The sequence below is a fragment of the Phasianus colchicus genome, chromosome 3 (assembly GCF_987193195.1).
Source record: "Phasianus colchicus chromosome 3, bPhaCol1.hap1.1, whole genome shotgun sequence".
NCBI lineage: Eukaryota > Metazoa > Chordata > Aves > Galliformes > Phasianidae > Phasianus > Phasianus colchicus.
The window spans coordinates 78,041,172-78,051,941 of record NC_143438.1 but is presented as its reverse complement, the minus strand read 5'-3'; the positions used below and the strand labels follow the sequence as shown (position 1 = coordinate 78,051,941).

Here is a 10,770-nt window from a genome sequence, read left to right as displayed (position 1 = left end):
GGAAGGAGAAAAGCGTGAAAAAGGTGACTATTAATTCTCACCACACAATTCGCTCGAAGTTCAACACAGAACAGCATCAGACATATCCCAAACTACTTCAGAAAAAAACGCTGACAGGATTTATGTTAAGACAGGCTCTTCAGCATGCACTGCCTGGCCGTTACGATGACTGTTTGCTTGACACTTTTTAGATCTGATCTTCGGTCGTGATAGCAGCGTTAATGAAGACACACCAACTGCTCGGAAGCATATTTGGTTTTACATATAATGGCGGGGAGCGAGTGGAATTCAAATCGTCCTGCGAGCTCACTCGGAGAAGTTGGCGGCTCTGAGAACCGCTCGAAGCGAGCAGCCCCGGCCAGGAAACAGCGAGCTCCGCTCGGCACCGCCCGCCGTACCGTGCCCCAGCTTTCCGCACCGCGCACGGCCGGGACGGCGAACGGCAGCTCGACCCCGTGGCGTGGAGGGCGGTGGCCCGGCCCGGCCCGCCCCGTGCCGCGCAGCCCCGCCGCTCCCGCCTGCCCCCCGCGGCACATGACCCGCCATGGAGGCGCGCCGGCGCTGCCCAGAAGTTTGGAGCCGGGGGAGCGAGCGGTGGGGACGGCGGCAGCGGGCGCCCGGCAGCGGGCGGCACAGCAGGGCGGGCGGGCAGGTGAGGCGCGGCGCGGCGCGGCGCGGAGCGGAGCGCTGCCGGGCTGGCTGACGGGCTGACGGACGGTGCGCGGCGGCTGCTCCGGGCTGGGGCGAGGGTCCGGTGGCAGGACGGGGCGGGGCTGGTCGGGCGGGCCGGCAACTTCGGCGGCGGCTGTCGGCGAAGTGCGGGCGCAAGGGGCTGCCCCGGAGCCGGGGTACGTCTGCGAGGGTGCAGAGGGAGCCGGGACGGGCGAGCGGGCGGACTGAGCCGTGGGGCCGGAGGGAGGGGAGAGGCTTCGGGCGAGGCCGAACACGGGGCGGGTCGCCGGGCGTCCCCGCTCTGCTCGCACAGCCCGCTGAAGGCGATGTCGGTGTTGTGCTGTGCCGGTTCCTTCGGACTCGGCTCTCGGGACACTTGATTGAGAGGTCGGGGATGGCCGTGAAGCCGAAGGGGCCGCGTTGTCGCTGGTAGATGGTGCCTGGCGCTTCCCCCAGACAGCGCGCAGCGAGGCTGCCTCACGGACCTCGGGTATCTCTGGTACCAGAGCCCAGCAGTACGCTTGGCCTCTGTCTCAGACGGAGGCACCATTTGGAGGAAGTGGGGATGGTGAGGTGCCCGGGGACAGCAGCCAAAGCATCAGAAGGTACCTCATCTTTAGGCTGGCCCCATTGCCGCCACCAAGAATCTCTGCAGCTTTGTTGTGTTTTCCATCCAGGAGAGTGTGGGCTGCTGCTGGCAGCTACAGGATGAAGTCGCCTCCCTGCTGCATGTCTCTTAATTCCCAAGCGTCCCTGGAGGAACAAGGGAATAGCACGTCGCTGGGCTCCCTGGACTGCAGTGTTTTCTCCAGCGAGGAGGAGCAGGGGCCCCTGCTGCAGAAGGTTGTTCCTTCCTTGGACTGCTTTACAATCAATGTGGGAGGCAGCCGCTTTGTGATGTCCCAGCAAACTTTGTCTTGCTACCCCGACACTCGTCTTGGCAAACTGGCCGTGGTGGTCTCTGCTGCCCGGGATGTGGCCTCTGGCCTCCTTGAGCTTTGTGATGATGCTAACCTGGTGGAGAATGAGTATTTCTTTGACCGGAGCTCTCAGGCATTTCACTACATCCTGAACTACTACCAGACAGGGAGGCTGCATGTGATGGAGCAGCTGTGTGCACTCTCCTTCCTGCAGGAGATCCAGTACTGGGGCTTGGATGAGCTCAGCATCGACTCCTGCTGCAGAGATCGGTGAGCTGTGGGAAAAAACAGAGCAGGAGCATGGGCTGAATGAGCTCAGCACTGGCTGGTGTTCAGGGACAGTCAGGTGAGAGATCAGCAGTAGGGCAGAGAAGGTAGCACAGAAGAAATGTCCTCAAAGCTGGGCAAATCCAGCAGTGAATCCTACTCTGGAGGTAGGTGGAAGCGGGAGATGGGACAAAGAGGTATGCTGAGTGAGATCACTGCTTACCTTTGCTGTGAGGGACAGGTTGGCAGTGAGGACAAGATAGTGAGAGCCTGGCATGAGCATGATCTGGATTTTTCTGCACCAGTTTCAGACTGGCCCTGGAAGTTCAAAGAGGAACATGCTGGAGATACGATGGGCTGTCAAAGCAGAGATGTACTTTCAGTGTCATTCAGATTGAGTTTTCATCCTAGCCAAGGGCGATCACATGTGTAGTCATGAGTTGGGAGATTTTGGAGCCTCAATGTCCAGTACTTTCTGCACAATTCCAAGCAGGAGAGGCAGAAGGTGGGAGTGGTCACTGCTTTGCTGAGAGTGGGTGGCACAGCTGCAGGAGCAGCCTTGAGGGGAAGCATTGAACACCGATATGGCAGCTTATAGGGAGGGGGCAGCAGCAGGGGGAGCATGGCTTGTTGGAGACAAATTGTGACAGGCAGTTTAGGAACGTGGTGGGTTTTGACTGAACCGCCCCCAGGATGTTTCTGTTAATTCTATTTGCACATACTTTATCCCCCATATTAGCATTACTGGTTTGTCTGTAGTATAAAGAGTACAACTGCTGTTGATCAAACTGGTTATGTCGAAATCATTAGAAATAATCAAGCACATCCATCCTCCCTCAACCCTCCCCACCCTTCCAAAAAAGAGCTTCAGTTATCCTATCCTTACATGGTTCAGTTCTGCATCTGAGACAGCTATATCCTAGTTTTCATCCCCTTCTTCATTCAGTAGTAGATATAATTGAAAGATCCTAATTATTTGGTGGTACAAGAACCTACAGACCTCTTGGGCATATGCAGGAGTAACTGCGCATCAAATGAAGGCAAAATTGCATAACCTCTTAATTTAAGTCTTGATATCTACAGCTGTCAGGAAATATAGATATAAAGCAAAATAATTTTTACAATATAATTTGGGAATTCATAAATTGGGAATTCATGAAATAGTTCTGTAAAATACACTCTAACAAAATACTCGACTATGCATTCACAATCGGTAAATTTCAGTCAGCAAAGATGCTTTGTTGTGTGACAGCCCATATGTTTAAAATAAGATGGCATGAGTAATCTGAGCATGTATTGATCAGAACATCATACATGAACTGCACAGCTTTTATTATGTCTTCCCTTCTAGCACTGCAGATATGCACCAATGTAATAAGACTGCAATATAATTAATAAAACTGCAATAAAATTGAGGATAATGGAGAAACAAAGGGTCTGGATTGCTTATAAGATTGCATGTTAGTCATGGAACTAATTCAACTGTAGTCAACATGATCCACATAAATAGCACACTTCTTGAATAAAATTATCATGCACATACAAACTGTCACTGCTGTGACATGGGTAAGTAGGAAACATGCTGTAGGGTCTCAATTAGTCACAACACACTTGACCTTCACAACACACTTGACATCAGGGTTTTCTAATTTCCAATGAGGTATACTTTAATGTGTGTTCTTATGCCTCTCATGGTAGAAGATAAGAAAAGCATATGCATATTGGTATTAAAAATCTTTTTGTTGGGGGATTCCTGGGCAGGTACTTCAGGAGGAAGGAGCTGAGTGAAGCCTTAGACATCAAGAAAGATGCTGAAGAACTGGATGCTCAAGATGAGGAAGAGGACTTTTCTGGTAGCCTCTGTCCCAATGTCAGACAGAAACTTTGGGAAGTTTTGGAAAAGCCTGGTTCCTCTGCAGCAGCCAGGACTTTTGGCACTTTATCCATGGTTTTTGTTGTTGTGTCCATTGCCAACATGGCTTTGATTTCAGTAGAGCTAAGCTGGCTGGCACCACCACTACTGGATGCCCTTGAGTACCTGTGCATTGCATGGTTCACTGTGGAGTTTGTTCTGAGGTTCCTGTGTACACGGGATCGGTGTCGCTTTCTGAGGAATGTGGCAAACATCATAGACCTCCTTGCTATTTTACCTTTCTACATCACACTGCTGGTAGAGAGTCTGTGTGGTGGGGAGAGCTCCCAAGAACTGGAGAATGTGGGGCGCATTGTCCAAGTGCTGAGACTGCTCAGAGCGCTGCGGATGTTGAAGCTGGGAAGACATTCAACAGGTACTTCAGCCATGGCAGTGGTAGTTATTACTTTTGCTACCAACAAACTGTCCACATTTTGTGTGCATTTCTACCATTTATATACAGTGTAATGTTAGCTGTGATGGCTTGTGAAACTCTTTCTTTTAGACACTGATAACACTGTCAGGAGATTTCTTCAATAAATTTTAGTTCTTCATAAAGCCAGTGCAGTTTGTTCACATAGAACATTTACAAAAGCAGGCCCCAAAGCTGCACGCTATAAGCCCTTCACCAGTCTTCACAACATCACAACTTTGCAAACTTTTATTTGAGTTAGTTAGGAGCAAAGCAAGGGAAGAAACAGAAGTGACCCATGCTTTTATATTACCAGAGGCTCACTAGTGACAGTTTATAATTATCTGTCATTATTTGTTACACTTCAAAAGTTTATGCAAATAAGTGGATCGTGATTTTGCCTACATCACACATCCTGAAAACCATGAGGCCCTATTGGATAGAGAATGTTTCAATAAAACTGTTTAAAGTGACTCATACTGGGCAGTAGATTGATGGGCTCTCTTACCATGTCGAACATGTTGGAATCTATATGATATGTTGAACACAGCTGGGGCACTGAGTTGGCATTAGGTTCAGCACAGAGTGGCAATGTCAGGTTCAGCCAGCATTCTAATGTGGTGCCCTTCGTGTCCAACAACGCCTGATGCAGTTCTTCCAGAATTTCCTGTCTTGAAGCAGTAATGATTTGCTTCATTTTTTGGATCAAATCTTCCCCACCCTCTTTGTGAACTGGCCCTATTTCAGTGGGCATTTTAGCAGCAGGATGTCACTTGATTTTTCCCACTGAAGAGCAGCGAATCTTCGTACCAGTAGCAGTGAGTAGCTTTATTACTGGTGAGCATAATCATAGTGATTTGGGATTATGCCTGTCCCCTGGAAAGCAGTTGAGGGGAAGCTGCTAATGATTTGGTCTGTTAGTCAGTTTGCTGTGCTTCAGTATAATTTTTACAGTTTTTATTCTATACAAGGAAGCCTACTTCCCACTTCCAAATACATGACTGTGAATGCGTTCCTCCCTTGTTCTGTTTTAAGAATAAGATTTCAACACACTAAGGCACTTCCATGCTAAATGACAAGATTATGATCCAAAAGTATGTTAATTCTAGTTAGAAACTTTCCAAAGTTTCCATTTCATCATACTTTATTGCTACAGAATGAATGCACAAAACTCAGTTCTGAGGCTCTGTCAGCTCTAAAGTAAGTTTCAGATGCCTGTGTAGTAACCATTAACTTCAGCTGTATTCAGTGCTTCAGTGCTTCCAGAGGTGGTCTAAACCATAACTGTCCAACCCACTGGTTTTATGTTTTTGTTTCCCTCTTTTTTTTTTTTTTTTCGTTTCAATAAAAAACGAATTTAAAAAAGCTTTTTTGCTTATGTATGTTAACTATATTATATATTTTGTACGTAGCCCAAGCCTTTTCACTCCTAGGCAAGCCAAAAGATTGGACACCCATGGTCTAAACTTTTGTGCCTATTTATTTTTAAAGTTAAATTCATTAAAATATTATTGTAGTTTATTTCACAATATTGCATTACTAATGTTAAGAGTTTAATAATTCATTTGCCATGTTTGGTAGAAGAAAGGAATTAATTTTATTTAAATACAGTCTTCTACTCTGAAAGTGAGCTGCCATCTTTCTTCTGCAATTGAAATACCAATTTCAGCATACAAGAATTGACATACATCCCTATTTAAGCCATTCAGATCAGCATTACTGCCACTGTGCTTGCCTCTGATAGTTTGGAATTACTAGTTACTTAGTTGCAGAACAGTAAATCAGCTTTGGCTCTTTCCTGTATAATTTAAATGTAGAAGGTCATGAATTTGATTTTCTGTCAGAAGAGATGTGGTTGCTAAGGCAAAACAGAACTCTAATAAATCAAGACAAAAAAATAGATTAACTGATCTGAAGCATAATTTCTGACCAGTAGAGGTTTGTAGTGGAAGAGATTTGTGCTAACATGGTTCTGAACACACTTCTGACCGTAGAAGCTACTAGAAGATAAACATTGTAAGTACAGTACACAGATACCATCCTTGCACATACCTAGGCAGTCCCAATAAATCTGAGTGTAGGAGTGGCACTCAAATGCTTCCCTCTTGAATTAGGAGCTTAAAACTGCCTCCCAGTGAGGATTCTGTGACTCTTGCACTCTCAGATCAGATGAAATTTCATACACTGCTAACCTGTTTTGTGTGGCAAAAGGAGTGCAAGATCAGAGGAAAAGAGATGTAAAAATCCGTGGCTGTGAGGAGGCTCTGTCACCAAGGCAGGATGGTCACAGTCACGAGTCACCGTGCAGACCCATAGAAAAGGTGGGATCCCAGAGGCAGCATGGTTCTGCTATCAGAGGCAGAAATTACTTAGGAAAAATTCTAAGTCCATTCTTCTTTCCTCTGTTTTTAAAGACATAGCAGATTAGCCTTTTTTGTGGGGAGGGGAAAGAAAAATGGAAGAATTCCTTGAAAGCCAAACTCAGTTGTCAGGAGATGGATGTAATGCATAGAAACACCTAGGCCATACTAGAGTGAGTGTTAAATTATGCAAAGTGCTGTACTTTGTCAAAGAAAACTGATGAATTAGTAGTGCTTCTACCAAATGTATAGCTAGAGGATGAGATGACTTCTAAGATACTGAAGTTACAGATTTGAGTGGGTTAGGAATGAGTAAGAACCTGCATTTTTCACATTTTCTGATGCTCCTCAGCTGTTGGCTTCCTTCTGGGACCATGTCTTGTCTGAGGCTTAGCTGGTCCTCCTATAGGAATCACTTAGAAATTTACTCCTTGGGAAGCAAGATGTGAGCATCTGATGGCAATGGGCACGTTTGAGAGAAGGTTGTAGCGTATGTCAGGATGAGATGTTTCTGGATTCATGAGAAAGCAAAACTTCAGCATCTCCAGAATTCAGTGCCAAAAATTCAGGATGATTTAAATGCTGCGTATAAACTGAGTCTCCTGATTTTCAGCTTGCATTATCAAGTTCCTTTGGGCAACTGAGGTGGAACTTGCGATGCATGGCAGAAATGCCTCTCCTTCCTGCTGCTGGTTCCAAGGCTGGAGCTATTTGCTTGCCCCAGCCATACTGGCTGTTGCAGCAGCTCCGCACCTTCCAGCATGAGTAACCAAGCTGTTACAGCTCCTGGCAAGGAGCTCTCATAGTTCTCATAAGACTTGCTGAAGTGTCTGTGATGGAACAGTTCTACTTTGGCTGTATGTTAGGGCTGGATAAAACATTTTTAAAAGTTAAAGTAAAGCAGAATACATAATCCTTCTGAATACACCAACTCAATCCCATTTGGAATGAACTGTGGAGTCCAGTAAGTTGTCTGATTCATAGTTTTGCCTAAAAAACATCTGACTTCTTCTGAAGGCATGAAGTGATGCAGAACCACCACTTCACTGATTTCAGTGATCATGCACCATTAATTAAGATAACTCTTTAATACCTGTTTTTGATAACCAAGGCAGCTTGAGTTCTGTTGTTTTTTTCCCAGATTATGAATCATCTTTATATGCTTCAGTTTTTTCAGCATCATTGTTTCATATGAGGATAATAGAATAATTTTAAAAGAACATATCAGACTCCTTAATAGTAAGAATAATTAACCATTAAAAAATATTTTGCTGAAGGTGTCATTAATGTGATGGAAATAGTTAGCAACCTGCTTTAAGAAAGTTGTGCTGTTGTTTTGTTGTTTTGTTTTGTTGTTGTTTTTTTTTTTTTTTAAACCCGTATTCTTGGGCTCCATTGTAAAGGGCAAACCTGGATTTTACAGTCTTTGCTTATGTTACATAGACTTTTAAATTCGTGTACCTTCTTCCTAGGTCACCTGAAGGAATTTATGCTTCTACCTTTAGTATGAAATTTTACATGGCAACTGAGTATAATAACTTCCTTGAAAGATGACAGCTTGATCTGTATCCTCACAATTGTCCCTTCTTCTATCTTAGTATATTTTCAGAAACTGGAGAAAGTCATATTAATAGAAAAAAAGATTAGTCTGCTATATCTTATTCCACTTTTCTGTTACGTAATTAACCTGTATCACTTACAATAAACATTCTGACCAACAGACTCGTTACATCTATATAAACCCTGGATATGGGCAAATTCTTAACTGTAGCTAGCAGAAGACAACTTTGAAAAAGGAAACATCTACAAAATGGTCTGTTCTTCCACTGTTTGCTGAACATAAATGAAAACTTTAAAACTTGTTAGATCTAAATGGAAAAAGAAACAGAGCCAAAAGCAAAAAGAAATTTTAACTTATTTTATTTTGAGATTGTGGAAGGAAAGCAAATCAAATTGTTTGTTACTTCAATGAGCGTATGAAGTCTGCAAGCAGAAGCAGCAAGCCACTATGCAAATGTTGTTCTAGTTAGAAGTGTACTCTCATGAAGAGTAATTGATAAGCATTGTGGGGTTTTTATCACTTATTGAGGAAAAACATATAGCATGTTTTTAAGAAGAACATTAACAATCCAAAATCAGTTGTGATTCAAAAGATAATTTCAGTCTCCCATGTTTTTCAACTGGTTTGGTACCCTCTTATCTTCTTTTGTTTATGAGCAACGTTTATCCTTTGCAGTGTTATTGGATTTACTTTCCTGCTTGCTTTGTCAGGCAGCCTAGCCTTGAGGCAGCAGCTCTAAAAGGAATGTGGGGCATTATGGAGAGCAATCTGCTGCACATAAATTCCCCTTTCAACTCATGGGCATCGGTGAATTAGCAGGAGAATACTTGTTTGCTTTGGGAAGCTTGGCTATCTTCAGTTTTGGCACGAGCACAGCTGCTCCTGGACTACTGTATTTGTTTTGATCTCTCCAAATAAAGATTTTGATAGACTGCGAGGGGGAAGAAGGGTCAGAGGGAAGTGATGAGAAGTATAAAAGGATTGTAAATAGTGCTTAGGAAAGAAAAGGTACTGTGTGACAGAATTAGGCTTGAAGTACCCACCTGGGAACATGAATTTGACAACAGGGTGGTCTTTGGTCCAAGAGAAAAGTACGATAATGGCTAGAAAACAAGCACATTTCAATTGAAAGTAGGAAGCAGATGTTTTTAGTAGTTTTAAACGGCTAGTTAGAGTAACTTAATAAAAATTGTGGTAGACTCTCCATTATTACTAAATTTAAAAAGTATCTCCAATTACTAAATCAAGATTGGCTAGTTTTCCTAAATCATATGTTCTATGTAGTTCAAATGATAAGCAATAAGGAGAATTTATATGCTCTGTATAAAGGAAAGTGAGATGATGTCAGTGTTTTAGTCTAACATCTTAATCTGTTTCCTTTTAAATCACATTTTCACAGTAGTTTTGCTTGTAGGAACTGCAGCCCTTTTTCATAAGCCATGTTCATTAACAGCCAAAACAAAGGCATAAAACAATCAGCTTTCAAATACTATGTTTCATGAATCTCTGAAGGAAGCTACAGAAATCAACCTACTGACAGCATTTCTTGTTTTTCAGGGTTGCGGTCCCTTGGAATGACAATTGCACAGTGCTACGAGGAGGTTGGCCTGCTGCTGCTTTTCCTTTCTGTAGGAATCTCTATATTTTCCACAGTGGAGTATTTTGTTGAGCAAGGTGTGCCAGGCACAACTTTCACAAGCGTACCTGGTGCTTGGTGGTGGGCAACAACATCCATGACAACTGTTGGTTATGGTGACATTAGACCAGATACAACTGTTGGTAAGGTAGTGGCCTTCATGTGTATACTGTCAGGAATACTAGTTTTGGCTTTGCCAATAGCTATCATAAATGACCGGTTTTCTGCCTGTTACTTTACACTGAAGATAAAAGAAGCTGCTCTTCGGCAGCGTGAAGCTTTAAAGAGACTCATGAAGAACTCATCCAGTGACTCAAATATCAATGTTAATTTGCGAGACATATATGCACGCAGTGTCATGGATATGTTACGGCTGAAAAGCAGAGAGCGAGCGAGCACAAGGAGCAGTGGAGGAGATGACTTTTGGTTTTGACTCTGAAGTTATTTAGCCTTGTATAGCAAATAGACTACTTCAAAAATGTGGCATTAAGAATCTGTTTTTTTATCATTCAACACATAATGTATCGTTTTTCCATCTGGAGCTTTAGTTACTTGTATAGAATGATAAGCAAAAGGCTCTGCGGGCACTCAGAAACATACTCCCAGTACTGGATCTTGGTTGAGAGAGAAAATAATGGGTCCATCAAAGTAAAACAGTGTTACAGACACTTGTCTATGAATCTTATGTCCTTGCTAATGTATAGTAATAAAATCTTTTAGCTGCAATTGCCATAGTGTTTTGAATTTTGAAGACCTATAGGATTTGTATTTGAAAAAAACAAAACAAAAAAACAAAGTTAAATACATTAGGAAAATCTGAAGAAGTAAATAGTTACCAGATATATACATGGTGGATATCAGGATATGATAGGTGAAAAGTATTAAGCTGATCAAAGATCTGCAGCCAGGTGTAAAATAATCATGAGCTGGGTGCCATAACTTCGAGCACCCTCTGCAATTGCTGCAGAGGTTAGAGGAGATAATACAGCCTTTGCAACAGAGAGTTCATTTACAAACTTACTTTGAACCA

The 10,770-nt window shown here is 43.4% G+C and overlaps 1 protein-coding gene across 1 annotated transcript; it reads left to right on the top strand.

Moving 5' to 3' along the window:
* The first annotated feature begins 512 nt into the window (after nt 1-512).
* Nucleotides 513-10,452, top strand: KCNV1 (potassium voltage-gated channel modifier subfamily V member 1). Its single transcript, XM_031590909.2, has 4 exons — nt 513-652; nt 1,350-1,862; nt 3,621-4,147; nt 9,662-10,452. The coding sequence occupies exons 2-4, from the start codon at nt 1,381-1,383 to the stop codon at nt 10,171-10,173; spliced, it is 1,521 nt and encodes a 506-aa protein (XP_031446769.2). The 5' UTR covers nt 513-652; nt 1,350-1,380; the 3' UTR covers nt 10,174-10,452.
* The last annotated feature ends 318 nt before the right edge of the window (nt 10,453-10,770 follow it).

What these genes read in the sequence shown, in the direction of transcription:
- KCNV1 (XM_031590909.2), top strand. Translation starts at nt 1,381, where the DNA reads ATGAAGTCGCCTCCCTGCTGCATGTCTCTTAATTCCCAAGCGTCCCTG. An exon ending in GACTCCTGCTGCAGAGATCG is followed by an intron (nt 1,863 to 3,620) that starts GTGAGCTGTGGG and finishes ATTCCTGGGCAG; the next exon opens with GTACTTCAGGAGGAAGGAGC. An exon ending in GCTGGGAAGACATTCAACAG is followed by an intron (nt 4,148 to 9,661) that starts GTACTTCAGCCA and finishes CTTGTTTTTCAG; the next exon opens with GGTTGCGGTCCCTTGGAATG.